The sequence below is a fragment of the Varanus komodoensis genome, unplaced genomic scaffold (assembly GCF_004798865.1).
Source record: "Varanus komodoensis strain SLA01 unplaced genomic scaffold, ASM479886v1 scaffold20_3, whole genome shotgun sequence".
NCBI classification, from domain to species: domain Eukaryota; kingdom Metazoa; phylum Chordata; class Lepidosauria; order Squamata; family Varanidae; genus Varanus; species Varanus komodoensis.
The window spans coordinates 746,805-773,083 of NW_025335588.1; the positions used below are offsets into that span (position 1 = coordinate 746,805).

A 26,279-nucleotide genomic window follows, 5' to 3' on the forward strand; every position below is an offset into this window, starting at 1 on the left:
GTGTTGCCAGCTGAGGAGAACAATAGGTGGAGAAGCTAGCTGCCGGAGAATTTGCACCCCCGCAGATAAATGGAAAACTTCGAGCAGGTGAGAGGGAGAGCAGCTTGCTGGCGTACGGCAAGTGGTCCCGACTCAGGGAACGGGGAGGAACCGGCTTCTGCGGCTATAAATAAGCCCACCCCAGCAGGCGCGTTGCCAGAACAGCAGCCATCAATACGGCTTTCTCCATCAACGCTGCCAAACTTCACTTTTAAGGAGTGTATTAATTACGTAGTCAATATCAGTCCGTTTCATTAGTGTATTAAATACCCAGATCAATAATATTTCTACTATTTGGAGACAGGCTTAAGTGGGTGTGGAGGTGGGAGGCGGGGAGGATACCGGGGCATTTTGGACCCACGAAACTCACAAAGTCAGCAAGCCCCCACTCCCCGAGGCCGTCGGGGGCTTTAAAGGGGAACATAAAGCATTGGAAGGAGACAGGAATCAGATGATAGCTATCTTTTTAAAAAGTCCCTTGAGTGACAAGGCCCCAGGGAACGCATGGACGATGAGGGGCTGGAAGTGGAATCATTTGGCCTCTTCCCTCCTCCTTCCCCTCCCCACACAGCCACCCACACGCACTTGGGATGGCACCAGGAAAAACCGACTTTCCACCCCACGTGCTCGAAGAGCCAAGGGCCACCTGCCTGGCTCTGCCCCAGAGGGCGGCCATGGCTCCAGGGCCGGGGATGGCCAAGCCTGGGAGAGGCCTTGGGCTGCAGGCTGCCTATACCCTGACGCCAAGCTGACCAGTTCAAAGGGCCCTCGGTCCTGGATGCTCCTCTGGCCTGCCTGCCTGGCCTCCGCCTCTCCAAATTTTGGGGGTGGAAAAAGTCAATGGGAGGCGAGAAACGCAAAAGACTGGTTAGCAGAGCAGAAAGAAAGATGATCACTCCAAGCCTGCAATTTGTCAACTGCGAAGCAGGTGGAAGACCGTAATTTTCCAGCCAACACTTCATAAGCAAGGTCAGAAGGAACAAACGCCTACAATAATGAGCGGCGGAAGCACAGAAGTGCCCAGGGGTTAATCCAGAGCGGCTGAAAGGTGGCCTTCTGGTCATCACAAAGGGGGGCACAGGCGGGGGCAAGAGGTCACGGTGGAGGGAGGTCCCCCTATGGCCATCACCGGCGGAAGCACACACGGGGCCCCTCTGCTCCACAGGGGCTGGGCAGCTTTCCGCCTGCGCCCAAGTAGCTGCCTGCTTCCCCGGCGCAGGACTGCAACGCTGCCTGCTGCCGAGAGCCATACCGCCATGCTCGTTTCTGCGGCAGCCGAAGAATGCATAATTAATGCGATCAGAGGTACAAGGAGCCCTTCTGCTCTGTTAACTGGAAAGCCCGACAGCGCAGCTTCTGTTCCTGATACCAGTTCGGGGGCGGGGGGAGCACGGGGGCGTGCCCGTGCGTGCAAGAGTGTGCACAAGTGAGCGAGCACACACAGGTCTCGGCGCCTGGTTTGCAAACATGAATGCCAGATTGTCCACCTTCACCAGCAAAAGGATCATGCGCGAGCGCTTGGCAACACAAGGCTGGAACATCTCCGCTTCCCAACAGAGCCAACTTTTGCACCAGTAATGAGGTAACATCGCCGAAAATGGATTATGAAAACTAATTAATTGCTTTCCAGTAATGAGAAACTGCTGGCGTTGGCAAACGGCAGAAGCCACGAAACACAAGAACCGAATGCTGCTTTATTGAGAGACAAAAGAAACGCATCTCCCAATTTGGAGGCTCCGTCCCCTTCGAGATAAACAAATCGAGAGCTGCTGAAATACGAACAGAAGAAGCCTGGACCGGTGGCAAGCGCTGCAGTCCGCAGCCCCCCAAAAATGCAATATTAATTGACGTGAAAAACTAACGCACTGCTTTGTAGTCGCCTAGATTTCCCAGGGGGATGAAGAGTCAATGCTTATCAGCTTCTCTCAGAAGAGACAATTTTGATTAATATCAGGCCCATCTGACTCAGTCTATTAAACCCTGAAGAAAGGATATTCTTCAGATATAAGAGATACGACTTTGATTAATAATTCTACCATGTTGCCTTTCGAGGCATTAGCAACTGTCTGGCACCTGTGGCAGGAAGGAAGTCTTTGAACGTGAAGGGAGGGGAGGGGGAGGAAGGGCCTCGCTGTGTCGTTCCCACCAGGGCAGCCGCAACGCCACTCGGGCCCTCCCGCTCCCCCCGGGACTGAGGCGTCCAAGCCTCTCGGAGTTTTGGGGTGAAGGGAAGGGGATGAAGCGGCACCTTCTCTGCCCACCCTGCACGAGGTCCTATGGGCCCTCGTAGGACCTGGGCCCAGGTGAGACTCCTGCCTTCCCACAGGCTCTCTGCTGAAGGACACCCCAACCTGACCCCGACTTCCTTCCTGCAGCCGCACCACCGAAAACACAGGAGAGAAACAACGTGAGCCAGAAGAGGAAGCCACAAAACATTCCGGAATTTGTGCCAAAGGAGACGGCTGGGCGGGGTGGGGGGAGCCCACGGAAACCTTGGTCTGCTGCTCTTCTACGGAAAGGAAGACCCGTCTGGCCTGGAGGTGGGCTGGGGCGGGGCAGACCCTCCTCAGCCCAGCAGCGCCGCGTTCTTCCGGATGTTCATGATCAGCCTCTTGCCATATTCCTTGTGGTTGACGGGACTCACGTCCATCATGGTGGCCTTCAGGCGGGACTCGTCCTTGGGAGGAGAGAGAGAATGCCTCGGGTGAGGACACAGATCGGGAGCTCTGCTGGGGCACCGCAGGCAAGCGCCTGGCCTGGTTGCGGGGCTCTTAGCACTGAACGCAAACCCGGGGGGTGGGGGACTGGGAAGGCCCATCCTGGATGGCGAACATGGGGCGAAGTCTCCTTGGGACTAGTGTCCAGCACAGCATCCTCACTGCATTTTTAAAAACCTTTGGTTTTGTTTGAACTCACTGGGTGAAGTTCCACTGGGCAGCCACTAATTCTGCTGTGTTGCTGGGTAAGCCATTTTTTCCAGCCTTTAAAATATAATCTAGGTCCTATCAGTTTTTCCAAAAGAGGTGCAATCCCTGGGAGAGCCCAGGCCCCTGGAAGCTGACCTAGGCACCATGATTCGCGAGCGAAGCCACAAGGGGCTGGGCGTGTGGGCGGCAGGGACAGGTGTCCAGGTGTGTCTGTCGGGCTTACATTGAACGTTTCCACTTTGACTCTGATCCGGAATTCGTAGGTGCTGAACATGGCCTTCTGAAGTACCTCGCCAAAAGCGTAATCATCCTGTGGAAGAACAGGATGGACAGGCGTCAACACCCCTGTCAGTCCGGGGCTGCCCCAGCTGCAGGAGTGGGGACACGGAAGAGGACAAAAGGCACGGAACGGCCCCGTCAGACGATCCCCCCACAAGTGGGCTTCATCCCCACAGTCGGATCCGGCAGCACAAAGGGAGAGCCGCAATCCTGCGCTGAGCCGCTCCCCAGGAAGCTAAACTGAGGCTGCATCAGCGGAAGGTGCAAAGCTTCTCGACTGCGATTAAAGCAGACACTTAATTATGAGCCCTTCAAAGACCAATGTGGACGGCCACTTCACTGCCAGGGAGTCTTATCAGTGGCAGTCAGCTTCCCTGCTTATCTTGCGTGCCACGTCCAGAAGCCACAGTTGTTACAACAGGAACAGGTGCAGGAAGCTTTGGGGGCCCTTGGCTCCAGTTAGGGGGACGTGGGCTGGAGCGACTGCCCACACTGGTCTTCGGAGCCCTGAAGCAGGGTGAGACCCGAGGCCTGGCCGGCCCAGCACCGAGGCCCTGAGAGGAAGGCCACACGCAGCCCAGGAGGGGGGAAGTACCCACACACTCGTGCTCCCCTGTGGCTGCTGCTCCAATGGCAAACTGCCCCGACCCCGGGGGCAAGACAGAGCCATCATGGCCAGGAGCCACAGACCCCCTCCCACGGACCTGATTAAACCCGCCACTTGGCCAAACACCAGCCGGAACCCAGTGGGGATCGCAGGGCTCCGGGTGTTTTGCGGGGGGGGGGGGGGTGCACTCTTACACCTGGGTGTGGAAAGCAACGCAAGGCGCGCATTCCCGCGGGAGGCCATCTGTGGCCACTGGCCCGGCTGGCTCTGCGCTCCCCGCTCTGCCAGCGCCGGTGTGCCGGCTTGCACGCTGCCGAGGCACTGGGCGGGCAGAGGTCCTGCCCCATCTTGCGGGAGAGGGCCGGAGGGGCTGCGGGTCTGCTCCCGCAGGGCTGCTCTTGCGTTCTTAAGACCTCCTCCTCCTCCTGCTCTCACGGCAGACGGCGGAAAGCTGCTCTGACAGGGCCCGATTTCCGCCGTCCTTCGAGGGACCAAAGGCCGCTAGGGAGGCAGCCCAGCCTCGGCCAGAGAAGAGGCAGCTTGCAGCCCCTGCCGGAAAGAGCACCCAGATCCAACGGCCGGTCGCCTGCTGGGGCAGCGCACTCTGCATATGCCCAGGAGCCAGAGGGCTGCCAGGCCGCAAGGGGCTTTGAGGGCCCCCCACCCCGTGGGAGCCTGTATTGCTACTTGTGGTGGCTATCATGACTGAGGCGTGAGGCATGTATCTTCCAAATAATCACCACGTGAGAAAAGCTCGTTAGAGCACCTGGTAATCGTGGGCTCTAGGAAAACCAACCACGTGCTCCGAAAAAGCTACTCCACAGTTGTGGGCACTGCCCTTCCACGCACGGGACCAAGGGACCAAGGGCCTCTCCCGCACTTCCCTCCTCTTAGAGGAATCGCAGCAGGCTCCCGGCCACCACCACCACCTTCCGCAGCAGTTCCAGCGGTTCCCTGGCGAGCGCACAGCTCCGTCTCCCAGGGAGCTCGTTCTTGTCGAGGCGCCCAAGAGGTCTTTGCAAGCCTCGTTGTGACACGGGAGCCACCACCGCCGGACTCACGGCGCCCGGGTGAATGGGGAGGGAGAAGCCCCGGCGCCCCCGCCCGCCTTTCGGACGAAGGTGCCGCAGGAGCTGACCGACCTTCTCCCTCAGTTCGCCCAGGTAGGCCGCGCTCTGCCCAAGAATGGTCTCTGCCACCTCCTGGAAGCAGGTGACCCACTGGTTGTCCTGGAAGTCGGCGACGTTCACCTGGAGGCAGAAGGAAGATGGCAAACGTTCCACCACGGCTGGGTGGAAGAGGAGGGCAAGACCCCCTTTAGAGCCCCGGTGAGGCCCACGGCCCGGCCCCTCGCCCTCTCCTGCTGGCCATTGCTGGCACGCCTGGAAAATTCCTGACATGGTGCTGGTGGTGGAGCTGGGCAGGGTGACCGAGCGCAGCAGTGACAGAGCTGCAGCAGGCCTGTCCTGAAGGAGGGCCGGAAAAACCGTGGGGTGGGGGACCGGCCCCAGAGGCAACGTGGACGCACTTCCCCCCATCCAGCTCCCACCGTGGAATCCTCCCGGAGGACCCTCTGCCGGGCCTCTTTGCTTTCCCTCCGCGATACATCGAGACACTTCTCCCGGCAGATCCGGGGCACACAACGCTGTTGGCAGAGGGCCGGGCGCGCCAAACAACTGAAGGAGAAGCCGCCCAAATCCGCTTTGTGGGCGCAGGCAGGGCAGGCCTCTCTGCTTTGCTCTGGACTGGCTCGTTCGCGGCGGCGGCGCAGCTGCGGGGACGATGGCAACGCAAACGGGCTGGCGGGACCCGCATCGTGCCTGGGCGGCACCACCAAGCCGAGCCTGCACAGATTCTCTCCCCCGCAGTTTCCGCTATTCAGGAAGGGGGTAGCGGAAAGAACAGATGGGCCCCCATTATCGTGGGGTGAAGCCTCTTTGCCACCACGGGGACGGCAGAACCACCGAGGGAAACCTGAGTAGCCTGTGATTTTTAACGGCGGCTCCTCGTCTCTCGCACGGCCCGGCCCCGCCACTCCATCCCACACAATAAGTCCTTTCCCCGGGGGAGAGTTTTGATATTCTCAAACATGCTAATAAGGTGAGAACGTCTATTTGGAGAGGCTGCTTGGTTAGTCATTCGATTAGCCAAGCCGAAGCCTTGGGCGGCAGCCTTTAACGGGCTCCCTGTGTGGGAGCTTGTAAGGGCAAGCCAGAGGGCCCTAATTTGAGGGCACTTTCGCAAGCCGAGGGATGGAGAGGCGGCTGCGTGCGCCAGGGGTGCGAGCGGGCGTCACAATGGCAGCCCTCAGACATCCAGCGCAGGAGCAGGTTCCGCTAATGCAGGAGACACAGAACATTAGCCACAAAAGAGGGAACTAAATATAGGGAGCGGCTGTATAAGTGCAATTACCACTCTCCAGAAATACCGTTCTGCATTCGCTTATCTGCCTAACAAAGGAACACGGGCCGACGGAGCCTCTGCAAAGGCGGCAAAGCTCTCAAAGCAAGGGGGGGAGGAGGCACCTTGGCGAATGTGAGGCCCGAAAGGCCAGGCTCTGAAGCACATGGCCGGGGCCTGCCTCCCTCCCTCCCAGGGGGGAGCAAAGGGTTCACTCCCCGCTGCCTCGCCGGACCCTTGAAGAACACTCCAGCACAAGGAAAGCCAGTGGCCGAAGCGCAGCCCACAGAAGCGCGGATGAGGCCGTCCGACGGCGGGACCTCCATCTCCCAGGCCCAGCTCGGCACGGGAATGAAGTGGGTGGGTGGCACCAAGCCGCCGGGGCCATGAAGCACCGCTCAGTGGCAGACGCGGGCCTTCCAAAGAAAGCCGCAGCAAGTGCAGGAGGGTGGCAGGCAGTTCGGCGCGTTCATACACATTCCGCAGTGACGCGACGCAGAGAGAGAGAAATCCCCCCTTGGAAGCGGCCCGGGTTTCCAGAGTTTGACTGTTCTTGCCCAAAGGGGGAGGAGCAGACTTTGCACGAGGGACGCGCCAAGACTCCGCTTTTAAAAAGCAGCAAGGGGCGGTTCTGCCCCTCTGCGTGGCTCACATTTCTGTGCATGGGGGGTGCAGGGGCTGAGCACGGCTCTGCCTCACACCGCGACTCGGCTGCCCACGAGGCCCGGCAGCAACTCCGACAGGCAGAGACGCTGGAGCTCAGGCAGACCAGCATGTGCGCGCTCACCTCTGCGCCCTCACTCTGCACCCGTGCGCACGTACCCACGCACAGGGCTCTCCGGCTGTGCCGGGTCTCTGAAACGGCCCGCCCAGGACTCACCAAGAGAATCATGCGGTACTTGAAGTTGGGGAACTCCTGGTCGCACTTCTCGCAGCGATAGAGCCCGTTCTGCTCGTCGATCAGCTTCTTGTTGCAGTCCTGGGAAGGGCACGCCTTGTACATGCAGTTCTCCTTGCGCAGGTAGACCACCGTGCCCACGCAGCTGAAATAGTCGGGCTGCAGGGACGGACGGCAGGCATCAGGGCACACCTCTGGGGCAGCCGGGTGCGCCTTGCAAACCAGACAGGCACGAGGCCGTCACAGGCAGGCCTCTGGGACCCAGCCGGAGTCCCCGGGGACAAGCGGCACGACTCCAGCCACACTCGTCGATCTCATGGTGCGAAGTTAAGCCGTCCTCCCCGCACCCCCGTTCTCAGCCGGCAGGCGTACCCACGTCGCCTCAAAAACGTTCACGAGCTACATGGCCACACCGACTCCCAGCAGTGAGCGGAGTGGTGTGCCTGCCTTGCTTTCGGACGCAGACAAAGACCGGCCTGCATTAAATAGCCTCAGCACATTACCCGGACTGGGATATTTTAGAGTGAGCCTGTGGATTAACTGACGGACGAACGGGTCGGCCATTCGGGGAATGAACTGAATGACGGGCTGAGGGATCCGAGCAGCCCTGGTGTGAACGCCCCCCTCTGTTCAAAGAGGGCTTGCGCTCTAGTAACGGAAGGGTTACTGTTAATTCCTATTTAAGGAAAGGAATAATTGTTAAGACTAACATTTAGGCTGTATTGATGTCTCATCTTCCTGCTACATGGAAACTGAGTTGTTTCTAAATATTGCATGTGGGTTGATTGTGCTGCTGCTTTTAACTGATTGGGGACTGCAAGGTTTATGATACATTTTAAAATAAAATGCAGGAAAAGGTAACTTCTAACCATTTTTTTTTGTCCTGGTGACAACCCTGCAAGGCAGGCTGTTACTGCTCTCATTCTAGAGAAGGGAAAAAGGCTATGCAGATGAGCTCTGAAGGAACACAAGCCCAGAACTCCACATCACTCCAGATGTGGAACCGTGCTGGGCCTCTCCAAAGAGGCGTCCCGGGCTGCCTGGCCCCGTTTCCCTGCCTGTGCAGAGGCCTCCCGCAAAGACGGCAGTGCTAGGCAGTCCCCGAGTTACCTTCTCTCCTTGACCCAGGTTTTCTGATTTAACCTGGTGCAAAGTCTTCCAGTTCACGTTCCCGCCTGCTGCAGCCCCACCCCGCGTGTTAGAAATGGAGGTGGCTTCCAGAAGCTGCCCCTCGGAGTCGAACCTGGAACAAAGAGAGCCGTGCCCTAGTTCCAGGAAACAGAAACATGCTGGCGGGGGGGAGGCATCCCCATCTGAACGCACGAGGGCTCCGTTTCTATCAATGGCTCACACAGGAAACAATTACAGTAAGTTGTGTATATTAGTCACTAAAATAGCATTTCAGGATAAGCTAATGTTCCATTTTAATTAGTGTAATATTTTATAATCTTGGGAGAGGAGGCTCGGCTTTGCTCCGACACCAGCTAGCGGCTGCGGCTCAGCACTGCAGCTGCTCTGGGAAGCTGAGGGCACCGGGACATCAGCATGGGAAGAGCGAAATTACACGCCACCATTATCTTCACAGACGCTCGGAGAGAGATGCAGCGTGGACTGAAGAGATGGAGCTTCGGAAGAGAGGAGCGGCAGGCAAGCTCGTGCCTGGCAGATAAGCCGGGATGACCACCTCTGCTCCACCAAAGCAGCGTGGCAACGCAATTTGTTTTAGTAAACCACTGGCTTTGTTTCATCAGACCCATCGGGCACGGATAACGAGCGGGAGATGGCTGCTCGCACGGGGAGGAGGAGAGTGGCTCCGCCACAACCTGCTGGGTACTGCTGGCGGCGGAGGAGCGAGGCAGCCAAAGCAGGGAGGAAAGAAAGGCAGGGAGGCGCTGCTTCTACAGCTCTTTGTAATCCCTGCACAAAACCCCCTTCGGTTTGACCCGGCTGTGGGAAAAGGGGCTGCAGGAGCCGCTTCTGTGCTTGCAAACATGGCTGGCTTCTGAAGGAGCCTGTGGCACCCCCACCAGACAAAGTGGAAGCAAAGGCTTCCACGAAGAAGCTGTTCCACAGCATGAGCACGCTCTCTCTCTCTCTCTCTCTCTCTCACACACACACACACCTCTCCCTGGAAAGGGGTAGGGAATGACAGAGAGCTGTCCAACTGTTATCTTGAATGCCTCCAGTGCAGGAGAGCTGACGGCCTCCCTGGGCTATGGAGGCTGTTAGCATACGGCTCGAACACCTAGGATTTCTCCCCCAATGTTCTGTCGGAAACCGACTTCCTGGAACTGGAGCCTGTGATTCCATCTCCAGAAGAGATCTTGGTCCTCTCTGTGAGACAACCTTTCAAGTGCTTGTGAAGTGCTCTCATCTCTCCCTGCAGTCTTCCCAAGCTAAACATGCCCGATTCTTTCAAGTTTTTCTCACGGGGCTTTGTTTCCACTGCCCTGGTCATCTCTGTTGCCTTCCTCTGAGAATTTTCCAGTGTCTCTGCATTTCTTTTACCTTGTCCTGCCCAGAACTGGAGCGCTCAAGAGGAGACTAGGCGGTGCCGAGTGGAACTGAACCTGCACCGAGGTGATTTGGAAACAGGGCAGTCCAAAAGAGCACTGGCCCTTTTATAGCAGCATCGTGTTATGATCTTAAAGCCGAAGTCCGCTGAGTTTGGGGTGAGTGGTGCAGAAGCTGAGCTGCGCTACTGAGCATTCTCGTGACCATGCTGGCTGGGAATGATGGGGCCTGCAGTCCAGCACAAAGGGCCCAAGTGGAGGAAAGCTGTCCTTGGTGAGTTAAGGCTCCTTCCCACACAGCCAGGGCTTCGGACTTCTGCACCCTCAGTCCCCGAAGCTGCCATGGCTCCTCCCTCCCTCCCTCCCTCCCTGCCGCCCACCCACCCAGCTGCACTCCCCTCCCTTGCAGGCTCCCTTTCCTCGCACACAAGGCAGGCCTGGATTCTTTTCAGCTCCCTCTTCAAGCCTCACCAGGCCTGCGGAACACACGCCAGCCCACACACTGACACTCAAAGCACACCGCAGATGCCCAGCGAAAGAGTGTGGCCACCCGCACCCTCCTCTGTCTCTCGGCTGCTTTTCAGAGGGGCCACCCTTCCAACAAAACACTCTGTCAAAGGAGATGGGCGGCTGCCGCAGCCCCCGTCTCTGGCACAGCCTTGAGTGCGCCAAGAGCACTTAAGAAGAACAATGCACCGACTGGAACAGAGTGCATTAAAGAGCCTTCCTCGCTAATGGATTCTCGTCCTCACAACAGGCACAGCGGAGGAATTGTGTGCACCCTGATTCTGAGACCGGGGACTCGAGGATCAAGGGCTCGCCCAAACTGTTCTGGCGAATTAGGAACAAAGACGAGCCCACCGAGCACGTGGCTGGCACACCTGCGTTCGCCAAGGGACCCCTGGGAGCTGCGCTCTGTGCCGCCACTGAAGGTCGCCGAACTCCAGTGGGACCAATTGCGGCCAACAACGAAATCCCCCGTTGGCACGTGCCGCACCCAGGCACTGGGCGCAGCGGCTGCCACAGAGCACCCCCGTTCCCCGGACGGCGGAACGGAACCCTGCCGCACCTGCAGAACCTGCAGCAAAGCAGGGCGGGAAAGGAGAAGCAGGCAGAGAACTCGCGGGCCCAGAGAGAGGGCTTCTAGGAATAGCCGGCTGGTCAGCCCTCACGCTAGCCCTGGGCACAGCCCCAACCTCAGTTCAGCAAGATGGGCTGCCGAGAGCTCCGACGGCTGCAGCCGCCCCCAGACTGTGCCCTGTGGGTCCAACCTGCCTTGCCCTCCGTTGGACCCCAAACCCGCCACCTTAGCTGGCTGCCTCATGCCTTAGCTCCTACAGCACAATCTCATTTCGGGTTCTCCTGGGCAGCAAGAATTCTTTCCCCCATGCCAAAATCTGTCTGCTTCAACAGCTAATTCTTCATGGTTTGTCATACAGTAACAGGGGTGTCGCATCTGCCCCTCCAAAGGCCCGGTGCCTCTCCTTCCCTGACCCAACCTTGGCTTGCAAGCCGATTACTCAGGGGATGGAGAAGAAGAAAGGCAGCACGAGTCTCTTTTCGCACAAGCAATTGGCAAAAACAGCAACAGCAACAATAAACAAGATCATAGGAGAAGCAAGCATACCATCCACGCAACTTGAAGGACTCCGGGATGTCGGGATTTATGATGATGGTGCTCGACGTGAGGGCAGACAGACTGCGGCCACTAAAATCCGAGACCCGGGCCCCTTTGATGGCCACCACAGGCTGCCGAGAGCCGTCAAATTGCTCAGCCTGTCGGACAAAGAAGCAAAGTGCTCACTGCACAGAGCCAAGGGCTGAGAGGAGGCTCATGCAGACAGACCCCAGTCCTCCAAGGCAAGAAAGAAAAGCCGGGAGCGGCCGAGAAAAGCACTGGGCACCCCCGTCCTTGCGTTTCTGTGCAAGTGGCAGAGAGGGGGCTCTCCGGGGTCTGTCACATGCCAAGTCCTGCAGGTGGGGTGCCAACACAGTGTTCCGAAATGAGTGGGGGAGCACAGCCCCCTGCCCGTCAACCGTTACGGATTTTCTAAGTGCTGTGGAAATTGCTCATGACAAGACAAGAGATCTGTAAGCCCAATCGCCACAACGCCCGTCTTAAATCAGGGGTCTGGGGAGAGAACTTCGAGAGTAACGAACCCTGGCATGAGATCATGGGCCACGGAAAGATGCAGGGACATGGGAGAGGGGCCTGGCCAGCAGGTCCTTTGTCCAGTTGGCCCAGTGCGGCCTGCCGTGACGGGCAGTGTCTCTCTGGGGCTTCCGGGGAAAAGAGAAGGGTCTTCCCCATGGCCCGAAAATACCTAGAGGTGCTCTCAAGGATGTTTGTACTGCACTGGGGCTTCTGCCCAAGCTGCTTCCTTGCCCAAAGTAGGAATGTCAAGCTGCTGGCCTCTCAGAGCACGGAAGCCAATCAGCACTGCAGCCAGAACAAGGGCAGGCACACCCTCATGGCCTCCCCACAGCCAGAAACATGGGAAGCCCCGCCAGATCAGAGCAAGGATTCGTCTTGTCCGGCCTTCCGTTCCCGGTGGCCAACCCCCCGTCTTGACAACGGTGGAGTCTGCCTTCTCCAAACCAGTGGCCTCCAGAGGCACCGCACTACAACTCCCAACATCCCTCAGCCAGCCACCTCAGCGTGTCACTTACATCAGCTCCCCACAGAGTGACTGTCACCAGCTTGCCAGACATGTCCATCAAGTGCAGATCCCGCTTGCAAACCTCTCGGTTGGAAGATTTCACTGTAATTTTTGCGGCATCCTCAAAGCTCTTGCAGACTCCAATCACATCTGAAAGGCAAGCAGGCAATCGGTTACCAGAGCCTGGCTGGGGCAGCTCTCCGGGCAAAGGTCCTGTGGAGCCCCCAAAAAGTCCTTGGGCCTCTGCTTCTGCAAGCAGGGGGGAAACATCTGGGTCCTCCCCCCTCTGGATCCAACACACGTGGTCCACTTGCTACGACCTACTGAATCCTGACCCTGAGAAAGGGGAACACTGCTAGCTTTCTAATTCATTAGGTGCTCTTTTCATTATTGATTTAGCTAAATCTGCCGCCAGAGTGACAGCAACTCGCAAAGATGAGGAGAAGGGAGTGCTTTAAATTGGAGCAGTCAGGAAGCAAGCATCCAGTGTTCATCAGGGTTCACCCAGGCCCCTGCTTCACCTACAGATGTCTCCAGATGTTTTCAACACGCATGGCTGTGCTTCATCCCAGCCTGCTAATGGACCAGCACCGACCAGCTCCACGGTGCTCAGGCAGCCCCTTCTATCTAATAACTGTGAAATGTTTTGGTCATCTGCGGCCGTGCTCAGCTGGGTGTAGCATTTGGTGTCCACTTTCTGAACAGGAGCGTGGTGAGGTGAGAAAAGCAGGTAAGCACACGCCAAACCCCAAACCTTGGCTGCTGTGCTGTCTGAGCAAAGCACGGGAGGTGGCTTCAGGGGCCAAAGGCACGGCGCTCGGAATTCCTAGTCGAAAACACAAGCGGCACCGCACGCTGCCTGGGGCTGGGCCTGTGAGCGAGGGGCCGCCGGCTCCTCGGCAGCAAAAAGCAGCGCCGAGCACTGGCCGGAGCAATGTTCCAAAGGACAGAAAGGAGGACGAGCGTGCCAGCGCCCAGACCTCACGGGCCGGGACTGGTCTTCTCCACCACCCCAGTCCTCCAAGTCCCTCCCCGACCGGCCCAGCTAACCCACAATGGAGTCCTTGTTTATTTTCTCCAAATCTCCAATGGACACGAAGTCAAACTTGACTGACGGGAGGTGCTCTGCGTCCTCACAGGGGACGACAGATGTGTCGCTAACGAACGTGATCTCGTAGTCATTTTTCACCGTGGTGTACTGCTTGTTGGCCGCCTTGAGATTCCCCTTGGAGAAGTAGTACACCTGCAGCAGAGAGAAGGGGGATCAGAGGCCTCCCGCGGCTGCAGCCACGGGCTGCTCGAGGCAGCGCCTCACCCCCTGCTTCCTGCCCGACAAGCCAGGCTCAGGCTCAGGGTTAGGGTTGCAGGAACGAGGGGTCCTGGCGTGGTTCTGACAGGTGGAATGTGTTTACAATGGGCAGAAATGATGAGCTGCGCAGAAAAAGCTACTCAAGGAGGGCTTTTTCAAAATCACCCTCTTTCCAATGCAACTTTACCCCCATATTAGGGTTAGGGGTGGGCACCAGGTTAGGGTTAGGGTTAGAAAAAGGAGGGGTCCTGGAGTGATTCTGATGGTTGGAATGTGTTTAGAGTGGGCAGAAATGATGAGCTGCACAGAAAAAGCTACTCAAGGAGGGCTTTTTCTGAATCGCCCCCTTTTCAATGGAACTTCAGCCCTAAAGTTGAGGTGAAAGCTGACCCAGATGGAGGCCCATCTCACACAGGGCTGCAGGTAAGAGGGTTTTTCCAGCCCGACCTGAGGGATCCTGGGTACCTCTGCATGCCAGTCCGGGGCTCTACCCAAGCCACATCCAGCTCACATGCCCAACCCGGTTAGCCAACCTGCAATGGGGGCCCAGTACCTTGTTCAGCTCAATGAGAGGGTAAAACTTGTCCACTTCGCTATTGAAGGCAGTTGCTCTAATTTCACCCTGAAGGAAGAAATCCGGAAAGCCCAGTCGAAAGGGATTCCAAGGCCAGAGTGACAACACCTCAGCCCCGCCACCCCAGCGCCATTTGTTCCTGTAGCAGGAAAGGGGTGTGCACCTGTGCATATGTGAATTATGCTCCACCCATGAGCTCTCACAGATGTTGCTTATCCATGCATAATTACGACAGCATTCCTTATCTCAGAAAGAAAGGTTGTGGTAGCATGCAAATACATTTGAATTTGAATAAATTTGTTAAAAAGCAGTTGTTCAAATACTTCCCGGCTGGTCAATTAACAACCTTAACAAATGCCCATGCCCAGGTCCCTCCACACCAAGACATTAGAACACTCCCTTCCTCAACCTGGTACCCTCCCCAATGAGTCGGACTATAACTCCCAGAATCCCCCAGGCAGCAACCAGGCTGGACCAGGCTGCAGTAAGATGTGCTGAACGCCCTGCTTCATTTCCTGGAAGAGATTCCAGAGCAGGGCCCGGGTGCTGCCCCCACACCGCTGGGACAGGCAGCCTGAACACTGTCGCACCACAAGCTCGCTATTGCCTGCTCCTAGCGGTACAAATTAGCGGATGACATCACACACAGAACAGCAGCACCCAGAGTGTTGTGACAGGCCGTTCCCGAAGTGATAATTAAAAGCACCAGCAGCTCAGATGTTTATGCAAGAGGAGCATTAAAATTGTAATAAAAACTGTCAGTCAGACACCTGACAGCAGAGAGGAGAATCAAAATGAACAGCTGATGAGGATGTGCCGGAGTTCAGCACCACACCTTTCCACCCTAAAAATATTTCCACGTACAAATGAGCAACAAGCCCCCCACCAGCCCCCTTCCGTAATTTGAGCAAGAGTGTTGAATTGCAAGCGCTAAGTACAGGGGCTTGACTAATCAAGCTTTATTCCTCCCAAAACAAACTGAAGGCAGGCGTTGTCCTCGAGATGCGTAATTATTTTATTTTCTAATTAAAGGATGCTCCTTGCCTCCCGGCTTCCACAGCGGGACTTGCCATCCACTCTGCACCAGAAGAGCCAACTGCCCAAGAAAACCAGGTTTCTCTGCCCCAAGTCCACCCATACAGACAACAAGGTTCTGACAGACGCCGCTTTCACAGGCAACCCGTAGGTGGCCCAGATAAAGCTTGACTCTAAATCTGAGAAGAATCAGGTATTAGCAAGTAAAAGAACTGTGAAAAGACAGGAAGCAAGTGGCTGAGAAATGACTCCCCCCCACCCCCGCTTTCCTTCCTGCTTATCACAGGCTCTGGGCCATCCAGCTCCCACACGGTCTGCACGAAAGCCCGGCCCGGCAGCTGACTGGTTCACCCCAGAATCATCCTGTCTTCTGCTGGGGCTAGTTTGGCTACAGAGCCCAGGTGAAGCACGGCCTGCTGTGACAGATGTGATGCCGGGGGGGGGGGTGAAGCAGGTTTGGGGGTCCAGATGGACAAGGAGGGGAAAGAGCAAGCCCCACTGAAGCTGGGCAACAAGGAGCGGTCCAGCAACGGTGGCAAGAAGGGGACCTCTCTGAGCACATCTTGCCAAGCGCAGCTCCTTCCAAGACTAAATTAGAGGCTGCCTATACTGAAATAAGCAGCCCAGTCCGTCTAGCCCAGTATTTCTTACACTGACTGGCAGCAACGGTTAGGGTCCTTTCCTTACTTTACCTGAGGATATTGGGGAGCGAACCTGGGACTGTTTGTATACCAAGAAGGGACTCTACCACTGAGCAACAGCCCTTCCAGAGCTGACTTCTCCTCCTCCGTGCGATTATATAAACGTGAAGAGCCGAGATGAGCAGCAGCACAAGCAGGGAGCCTACAACTGGCCTGATGGAGAGCTGTCGGCAAAGGGCTCCCTCAGAGACCGGCAGAGTCGGAAGGGGCCATGGCGGCCACCGGTCCAGCCCCCTGCTGCTGCAGACCGGTCTGTGCCACCCCGCTCAGTCAGCTGCCCAGTTGTCCCGTGGATGCTCCCCACACTCGAGCGCGGGCATATTCTAACCTCGCGACGCCCCGGTCACGCCAGCACTTACGCTTTCATCCACCAGTTCGATGGAGAACAGCTTCCCTTCCCCGCGCGAGTTGCTCCATGTGCGGATCTGGCCTTTCTGAGTCACTCGGGCACAAATGGTCCACCTGGAAAGATACGGTGAGAAAGCAGCTTCACCGACAGGCACAGCTTGCCGACGCTCGCCAAGAGCTCTCCTTGATCCAGAATGCGGAATCGGAAAGGTCCCTAAAGAGCGGCGCCAAAGAGCTGCAGGCCCTCGGAGCTGCCTGATGAACCCTCAAACCATCTCCTGAACTGAGCAGCTTCCCGCCAGGCGGGGCCAGAGGAGCATGCCTGGCACACACCTCCACCGGCAACAGCGTCCGACGGAACTAGTCCTATTTCATCCACACACAGCCCAAAAGCTCAGCGGCTCTAAGAGTGGGCCCCTCATCACCGTCCCACGACGCCACCTGGAGGCCCGCCCTAAGCAGAGGCCTGGACTCGATGGCCTCATAGGATCATGGAGCAGTGGAGAGGGAAGGGGCCTGTTCTCTGGGCTTCTGCAGGCACGGCACATGGGAGGAACTCAGGCTGCCAACAAGGATTCTGAGCATTTCCTATGGAAGCTTGCCATGCCGAAGCCACCTGCTAAGGAGGCAAAGGAGACAGCTTTGCTTTGCTGGCAAAGGCAGACACGTCGACAACGCAGCCTGTGCCAGCTCCCCAGATTCCACACCGATGCAACAACTTCCCCAAACTAGCGTGCCTCAGCATCAGCTTCTCAGAAATTAATCCACAGCCAATCCTCTGGAGGGTAATCCCACTGCTGCGGTGATACGCAATTAAAACAGCATGGCCGCCGCCACACCGCAAGAGGAAAGCATGGTGGAGACCCACGTGCTAAGCAGCAGGGCTGCGGGCGGGTGGCGCGAGCGAACCCACTTACCTGGACTGGTACGGGTTCAAACTGATAATGGGCACCACTTTGACCTGTGAGCGCCCAGGGGTGCTCAGAACACTGGAGCTGTCCGCTTTCCCAAGCACCTTCGAAGGGCCACCGTATTTCCCAACGGGACCTGGGGTATGAGAGCCCACAGTCAGCTCTGCAGGACTCAGCAAAAGGAAAGCGGTAACATGCAGGAGCCAACCCTGCCGCCACCAGCAAAGGCGGGATTTATGTACGTTGGATTTCTAGCTCGCCTTTTTCCTTACAAGAACTCAAGGCAGTTTGCATCCTTCTCCTGCTGCTGTTCTCCAATCTTACCCCCACAACGACCCTGTGAAGCAGAGTCTTGGAGTACACGGAAGGCCAAGCTTTGCCATTATAAGGCGGTTCCACCTTTAAAGTGCAACGGGACTCTATGTGGCTTTTGTTTGAATGGACTAACGTGTTTGCAGGTTTATAATACTAGCTATATACACACATTACTGAAATACGTACATTCCTGATAAATAGCGTATCTTTCTGTGTGCATTGAATAATTTATATTGCACAGCAATTTGTTTCTTTGTTTTGAACAGAGCTTTAATAAAAAGCTAAACTCCCCAGCAAGGAGAAAGAGAGAGAGAGAGAGAGAGAGTTTAAGCTGCCCGTCACTTGGCAACACAAAGTTTCACCTCCTCATTTAGCTAACTATTACTGTGTGTGCCCATAATAATTTCCCACAAGCTACAAAAACCGACTGGATCTATCATTATTAATGAAGCTCCACTATAACCTGACAGGACCTAAAAATTATTTTCCAGTTCCTATTCTCTGTCAGTTTCCCTTTTCGATTTGATTTTCAATTGCACGTCATCCTCTTACTCAGGCCTCAGAAACAAAAGGCACTTTAATTATAAACCTTTATTGCCAATAAGCTGGGATCCAAAGCAAAAGCATTTGGAGACATGGACGCTGTCGGGAGGAACTTCTGGCTGTCAACCGAGAGCCGCTCCCTCTCCCCCACCTTCATCCCTGCAGATACGTGGATGTATTTTCCCTGTCCACCCAACTCTGCAGCCCCTTCCCCAGCCTCGGGCCCTCCAGGTTCCTCACCCGCTCCTGGGCTCCCGTTCTGCTGCAGGGGCTTGCCTGGCCATTGGTTGGCTGCTGCAGCTGCGGCCTGTGGCTGCTTCACCTCCTGCCCGGCTCCTGGCGATCCAAGAAAGAAAAGGGCCGTTCCACCGTGCACCCAAAGCACTCACCGCAGCCTTCCCTGAGCCAGTGTGCCTTGGATCCCAGCATCCACGGTCCGCCACAGTCCGACATTCCCGGAGGGTGCTGGGCCAGGGAGGGCTGCACGCGGAACTGACGTGGCACGCTGTGAAGCTTTTTCAGGCAGTCAAAGTAACCCAGGGCGTCCAAGGAGCTGCCGAACTGACGGCGAGTGCCGACAGGAGAGGGAGGGAGGCTCTGGGCTCCCACGGTGGCACAGCAGATGCTCCAGTTCTCTGGCCCTCTGCTCAGCACCGTGAAGGCCCGCGAGCAAGCCAGAACTCAAGGAGGCTGCTGCACCTCTCTGCTCTTCTGTACCTAGAAGCAAAACCTACCCAATTCTCCGTATTTTGATGACTGGTGTGACGCTGGCCGAAAAGTCTTTTTAAAAGAATTCTATACTTTTGAACAGACTTAAAGAAGATACCCTTGTTGATGCCAGGGACAGAAGGAAAGGCAGGAAGCAAACACAATGCAATGCCAGCCACGGAGAAGAGGGGAAGCTGGCACCAGGCAGGCGGACCAAGGCCGGCTTCCAGGCTGAAGCAAGAGGAAGGAGCAGAACTGTTTATGGGAACAAGAGCTACAACCTCATTTTTAAATGTGGCGGCAATGGATGCTCAAGGCAGAATGTTGAGCAACTCTAAATGACGGTGTAACGAGGCGTCCGGCAACAGCAGGGGGTCGGACGCGATGGCGTCACGGCCCCTTCCGACCCTACTATTCTATGGTTAATCATTCTGCGACCCAGAGAGGCACCCCTGAAGGATTCCGGATCACCATCTGCCATTCATACCAGCCTACAAAGGCAGTACCAGAAGTGACACCTACAGCTCACTAGAAGCATCGCTGCCTCCACGGCAGACTCGGTGGCTGGCATGCCAAGTGCCAACAGGACTGTGGCCAAACACAAGAGGGAAGACGCGTGGGCTCCAAAGAACCCCTGGGCTTGCGGAGGTGCAAAAAAGCCGCTAGGGGAGAAACCGAACAGTGGAACTGAGCTCTGGATTACTGAGTATTTCTTTAGGAATAAAGAGGGAAGTGGGGAACAGGAACAGGCTCTCCTGGAACCACGCGTGTCCTCTTATCAGACGGTCGGGAAAAGGAATTCTCTTTGAACTCACTGCCCTAGTGCACTTAATTTGCCACTGCACCACGTCCTTTTCCTCTTGCAAGGACCCCAAAGCAGTTGCAAGAGGGGAACAAGTGTGAAAAGTGATGTCAGCGGGCAGGAGACATCAGGAAAACAAGCCATTAACCCAGCTCAGAGTTCATCTGTTGGGGCCCTTAAGTCAAAACGCAAAACCCCGATTTCTCAACAAAACAGGAAGCGGAAAAGGCCACGAGGCAACTAAGGTGCTTGAACAAGCCGCAGGGCCGCCGCCACTGCAGAAAGCTTCTTACCTTCGGTGTACTGCACCGGATTGCCGATCTTAGCAGCCGCCGCATCAGCCGCTCTCACGACCTCCAACTCCATCAGGATAACCACCCTCCTGCAAAGACAAAGTCTTTGACTGGCGGTGCCTGCTTGACGTGTCAGAGACCACGAGCTGGGAGGGCGAGCAGGCACCTGCGGGATCCCTCACACTGCCTGCCTGGCGGCCCACAGGGAGGGGGAACCCAGCTGCGTTTGAGCAGAACAGCACACCGGGATCCCGGCAAATTCTGCCATGCTGGTCATCAGCCGTGTCCTGCTGCAGCCTTCACTCCAACATGACCCCTTGCGCCAAACGGTCTGTCTAGCGCCCAGGTGGCCAACCTGCAGCCTTCCAGATATTTTGGCCTACAATCCCATCATCCCTCACCACCCAGCCTGCTACCTGGGGCTCATGGAAAGCTGGACGTTGCCCACCCCGGCTCAGCATGTCATCCAAGCCCCGGCTCGCTGCTTTTACAGTCCAAAATTGTGCGCCAGGACTGCACACAGACGATGGAAGAGACCGCTGTTTTCTCCTGCAGAAGCAGCCCAGGCCTCAACAGATCCACAGAAGTATTACTGCCGTTCAAATGCAGTTTTTAGTTTTCCTCGTGGATATAAAAGGCCAAGGATGGAAACAATTTAGGGTGGTTTAATTTGGACATGGCACAAAAGGGAGTTGGCCCCAGTGGCCTCACTGGACGCCTCCAACTCTACTATCCTCTGATTCTCCCTCTTTAGTCCTGAACAAGCCAATAAGTTGAATCGTTAAGGGATCGTTAATCATTAATATGCCTGGCTATAACTTTCTGAACTTGGGAAGTTTTGGGACACAGAATGCAGGGCAAGGACTGCCAAGAGGCTTCCCCCACCCTCCGAAACAGCCAATTTCAGCCAAGTGCTCATGCGAAGAGGTTGAGGCTGCTGGGACTGCACCCCAGACACACAGCACCCCAGCAGAGCCTCACTCCTCTCATTCCCGGGACACCCTGACCCCCCACCCCATGACAGCCCCCACCAGTCTTGTGAAGCTGAAGCTACAACTGGTATGGAACGAACGACAACAAATGTGAAGGCCGGCGGGGAGCACTCTGCACTCGACGTGGCAACGACAACCTTGCAACCTATTTCCGTGCTTGGAGCTGGAACTCCAAGCTTTTCTTTGGCTGCCTGGTTTGTGCCTGAAATTAGCACGTGTGTTCAAGATACACCCTTCACTGCATGGAAACATGCTTGCGTTTACGTGAATTCTTTGTCCCCGCGGAACGCCTCGATGACAGTATTTCAAGAACTGAGCCATGTTATTTTCTGATCGATCTGGTAGCTGAGCTTGCTCTTTTCCTTGGGAACAAGCAGAGGGCGCCGGCACACACTGCCCAATCAACCCACTTGACCCCAGGAGCTTCCTCTGTGTCCCCGAGGACCCTGCTACTCCCTTCCTGTCTTGAAAGGGAAGGTTTACATTTTCTTAATGGGAGCCGGGAGAGGCTCACAGCGAAGGGGGGTGCTCTGCTGCAGGCACCTCAATTTCCCACGAGGAACTCGGAGCTGTACACAGGACCTAGCAGCATTCTCGGGAAAAGAACGCGGCAGCCACTTGAAAGGAAACGATGGTTTCAAAGGAGTTGTTTGGTGTGCGGAAGCTCAAACCCCACTTCTGCCTTGGGCTGAACTGCCCTTTTTAAGTAGCTACACACCCACGGCAGCCATTTTATAGCGCCAAGGACATTTTATCGGATTCCCAGGTGTGTATCGGCCCAGAAAGGCTACCTGTTCCTGGGCAGCTTACCAGCCACAGAAAGGTCGGTGTTACATGTGCAACTTTTTACTCCTTTGACAAGCCAGGATGCAGAGATAGGGCTGGGGTACAGCAGCAAAGAGCAAACCCTGGCCTCAAACCCTGGCCTGATAGAGGAGAGACAAGCCAGGGGTTTGCAAAGCTAAGGTTTCTACGGCTGATAACTTTGGTGGTTGCTTCAGGTGCTCCGACTTGGAGGAGGACCCAAACAGGAGTAATGTGTGAACACTACAGACTTGCTCAGCCTCTCTGCTTTGTGCTAATGCAGCTAGTCTCAAACCTCAGACAATATCGAACAACAAAGTGGGAGAGGGCCGGGTCTTTGTTTTTAATTTATTCCAAATTGGCCACAAGTGGCAGGTGTAGGCAGGTAAGACTACCAGGCTCACGGGCAAGTTGCCGTGGGGAGCAGACTTTCCAGCTGCAGCCCTTAAGAAAAGACCAAAACCACCACGAGCAGAGGGACCGACGCCTTCCCAGTGCCTAAGGCCGCCCTGAGGGGGACCAGGCTCCGATACAGGATCGCGCAGTTGTACGACCTACATTGTGTATCAAGCAATTACCTTCCATCCTTCAGGGTATTAACGATGAACCGGTTTATCTGGCAAACGGCATTGGCAGACAGGCGCTGGTCATCAACCATCGGGTTCAGCTGCGTTGCCAGCATGAAAGCTACGTGCAAAACAAAAAACGGGGGGAGCGGTGCTGAACAGCCTTTATGAGGCGAAAGGGGCAGGAGGAGATTAATGCTCAGATAGCGGAACACCGGGGGGACGTAAGCAACAAGCTCCCGGGATGAGAGAAACGGTTTGCACACAAACCAGCATTCCAGTTCCAAATTATACATCTGACCATGATGGCCACCACGTCGTTTCATGCCTGTTCCCTGTATTTACACGAGGCTGTCCAGTGACCCCACTCCCTTGCAGTCCACGACACGCACCAAAGCGGAACGCCGCTGGAAGTCACTGGAGGCCCCTTCCCGTGAAATCTGCCCCGTGCATCCGTGGCTCAGTCAGGCCTTCCAGACGGTTTCAAGGCGAACGTTCCACCTGCTAGGCAGACCTCACCGTTTTCTCAGACTCTGACCTTTGTGGGGGGATCTCCACTCCCCAAGACACCAGCCCCCATGCAAACAAAAAGTCCCCCCCATCTGAGGACCCAGAACTATGTCCACCTGCCCAGCTCCTGCCTCCCTCGAGGCTCCAAGCTGAACACAAGTTACACACGAGGCTCAGCAGGCTCAAGGCGAAGCCCAAGACGCCTTGTGCAGCTTGCCTTGAGGGTCAGCCTCAAGGCTCTAACTGAGGAAGGCCACGTTCACATTGCTTCCTGTCAAATTACACCCCTCTCTGGGGCCCTTCTGGTGTTCTTGGATCTATTTAGCTTGGCCCTGCTCCCTGGAGCCTCAGGCAGATGACTTCCCCAGCCGTACCACCCAAGAAGCTTCCTCCCCCTTTCTAAAGAGCCATCCGCTGGACCAGGGATCTGTGATACATGAAGTACGGCTCCTGCCACCAAGCCGCACTGCCTCTGCCTGGGAGTGCCTCGGCCAGCCTTCCTGCAGCCACCCTCTCCCCACACAGATGCTTACAGGAAAGCGTGTTCACGCCATCACTCATCAGCAATCGGTAGCGTGGCGGGCCACTTCCAGAGGAGATGGGACGGATGCTCTGGGTGAAAACAGAAGCACTTAGCCAGGTTTTTAGCCAAGGAGGAAGGCCAGCTTAAGATAAGCACAGCCGGAGAAGCAACAGTGCCAAGTTGAAGAATAAATGCCTTTTGAATCTTTAGAGGCTGCTCAGCTAACACACAGTATTTCCACCATCCTGCTATCCAAGGGGAGGTTGCAGAACTGGCCACTTTTGATGTCTGGCTTACCACTTTAAGAAAAGCAAAAAGCACAAACAATCAAACAACCCCAGGGTGTGCGAGAAAGCAACTCTGGGGAGCAGCTACTGCCCTGTGGTAGCTTCAGCCCTTGTCGTCAGATGGGGCCCAGCAGCTGGTGCCTGGGGAGGGCTGTTCACTGACCTCTTGGGTTCCACCAGATTCTACCCCCATGTCATTTAGCATTTACAGGAGACCACCGAGTCAGGCCCTCTGAGTGCCAGAGCATGGTGCCCCCATATACTGACGACACCCGACTCTCCTGCTTTTGGATCCTAACATCAAGGAAGCCAGACAAGACAGAGGCGAGATGGGCGAGCAGAAAACCTGTCTTGGCGACCAGGATTCACCTTGTTCTGAAACGGGCTGCATTCCCAAGCAAGGTTCCAGTCTGGAGACTGGGAATATAAACCTCACTCCTACGCCGTCCGTGGAATATTAGGCGGCAGCAAGGAGCGCATTCACGCAATTGTGCGTGGTGCGCGAGCTTTCTGAGTCAGTGTGTCTTCACAGGACTTATGCACGCCTCTTGCACAGTACTCCACCTGGGCCTGCCGCACGTCCACCGCAAGCTCCAACTGGTGTGACTTGTGGCAGTTCCGCTTCTCTGTGGTGCAACATACATGGATCTGGGCAAACTGGGCTAGAAAGGCCTGCGCCGGCTGCCGGCTGCTTCTGGGAGTCAACAGAAGGTGTTGTTTCTCATTTTTACAGACCAGAGTGGCCTAACACCTGGCTATAAAAAGGACTGAGCACCGGTCCAGTTACGAACCCGCCAGGTCCTAAGACTTGCAGGCGATGCTTTTCAGAGGACACTATTACTCCCAGAAACCCCTTTGTCTGGCACGGCTGGGGAGCTTTCTTCTGCGTCACTCCCAAACTGTGCAAAGCACTCCCTCAAGAACAAGCGACCACCTTCTTAGCTCTTAGGAAGAATGCAAAGACATATTTAATCTGCTTTTTAAAAGTATATGCTGTAATGCTTTACTGTGCACATTTACCTGGTTTTTAGTAGATAAGATAGTATGTAATTGTTACTTATAATACTCACAATGACTTGAAGAACGGGCTTTATAACCTTCTCTCCTTGCATGAGGCCCTGTAAGGAAGAATGAAGAGATGGGGATGTTTATTAATTCCTTTGAGCCGCACAGAACAGGGGTTGCCTAGATAAGCTTTTCTGAAAATGAATAAGTTACCCTTATTCCTTTTGATGGCTCAGAGAACAACTAGTTTTCAGACTATACACAAAGGAGGTCATTTTGGCTTGCCCATGCTGTCAAAAGCACATATTCCTAGAAGGGAGGGCCATCTTGTCACTGCGAGACAATGCTTTCCCAGAATCTGATAGCTTTTGAGGATAATTAAAGGAGGAATCAATGACAATGCCTTCTAGTATTTCTCCTTCCAGCCTACTCCAATCTACTCTTTCCAAGGTTTATGATATCATCCCTCTGCATACACAGAGGCATAGATGAAGACAAAAAAAGTGAACAGTTGAGACCATTAACATGAAATACAAACAAGAACAGCTTGTGACAATTACATTGCAGCTGTCGTGTATGCAAAATAAGCCTCTGATGTATAAACTGCTGCAGATTGCATTGCATTTCCTTCTGAGTCTACTTTTGTGTATCTCTGCCACTATCTAAAGACTGAGAGGAGGGGAGATAGGAGGCCAAATGAAAGTAACAATGAAATGGGAAGCAAACAGAGAAAGAAGTTTTTAGTGAAGTGTGAATAATTGATAATAGGCAAGGAAAGGATGGAGCAACAGTTGCAGGGGGAATCACTCTTTAGGAATAAATTATGTCTATAGCAAACTACATAAAATACTCATTAAAGGTGAACATGCTTAAACTTTCATGAACTACAGAGAACCTCATCAAATAGAGAGAACTTATGGTAGAAAAAAAATCTTTTCAAGAGTCTTTTGTTTTCACTGCATATGCATTGTAAGCCGCCTAGGAAGGCCTGGGCAATCATAGGTGGCCTACAAATACATGCAAATAGATAAGTAAATAAATAAATACTGATTGCATTGCGGATTGCCAAAGCTCTCTAATTAGTTCCTCATCATTGCTCTGGCCTCACCTTGGGGGCACATCAGTACCTGGACAGAAAATAATTCGCCCCCGCTAGAACTACAGCAACCTCGCACCACGCAGTGCACCTGCCGCACTTTCTCGGCATAAATCTGCCTTTCGAAAACTTTAACGGGCAAAAAAGCGTCCCGCGATCCAGGGCGTGATCAGGCAGAAAGGGGGCTGCGCCTCGCAGCGTGCTGCAGCTGGGGCCCGCAAGCAGATGCAGACGAGGGGAACGCGAGCATGTGCAGAGCGCCTTCCCCCGGCTGCGCCCGCGAGCGCCGCGCCGCGCCCCCCTGGGACCTGCAGGCAGATGCAGACGAGGGGAGCGCGAGCATGTGCAGAGCGCCTTCCCCCGGCTGCGCCCGCGAGCGCCGCACCGCGCCCCCCTGGGACCTGCAGGCAGATGCAGACGAGGGGAGCGCGAGCATGTGCAGAGCGCCTTCCCCCGGCTGCGCCCGCGAGCGCCGCGCCGCTGCCTCCCTCCCGCCAGCCCGGCCCCGCGCCCCCTCGGCCGCGCCTCACCGCGATGGCCCCCTCGCTCAGCCGAGCCGCCATCCTGGACGAGGCCCGCCGCCGCCGCCGCGCGAAGTGGCCCGAGACGCAGCTGCACGCGCGGGACGCGACGC

At 55.7% G+C, this 26,279-nt stretch overlaps 1 protein-coding gene across 1 annotated transcript; it reads right to left on the bottom strand.

Annotated features, from left to right (window-relative positions):
* Window positions 1–1,713: 1,713 nt before the first annotated feature.
* On the bottom strand, window positions 1,714–26,252 carry RPA1 (replication protein A1). Its single transcript, XM_044430605.1, has 17 exons — window positions 26,176–26,252; window positions 24,615–24,662; window positions 23,268–23,346; window positions 22,237–22,345; window positions 19,863–19,951; window positions 18,300–18,395; window positions 17,208–17,337; window positions 16,302–16,404; window positions 14,186–14,254; window positions 13,374–13,566; window positions 12,334–12,473; window positions 11,291–11,439; window positions 8,261–8,393; window positions 7,133–7,309; window positions 4,995–5,102; window positions 3,190–3,276; window positions 1,714–2,716 (listed from the first exon to the last, which is right to left on the bottom strand). Exons 1-17 carry the CDS (start codon window positions 26,206–26,208, stop codon window positions 2,606–2,608), a joined length of 1,854 nt encoding a protein of 617 aa, XP_044286540.1. The 5' UTR covers window positions 26,209–26,252; the 3' UTR covers window positions 1,714–2,605.
* Between the last annotated feature and the right edge of the window lie 27 nt (window positions 26,253–26,279).

Excerpts from the sequence above, each read along its gene's own strand:
- RPA1 (XM_044430605.1), bottom strand. The coding sequence starts at position 26,208 with ATGGCGGCTCGGCTGAGCGAGGGGGCCATCGCG. Across the intron at positions 13,567-14,185 it reads CTCTCATTGAGCTGAACAAG|GTGTACTACTTCTCCAAGGG; the intron begins GTACTGGGCCCC and ends TCTCTGCTGCAG. Across the intron at positions 7,310-8,260 it reads ACCTGGGTCAAGGAGAGAAG|CCCGACTATTTCAGCTGCGT; the intron begins GTAACTCGGGGA and ends CCGTCCCTGCAG.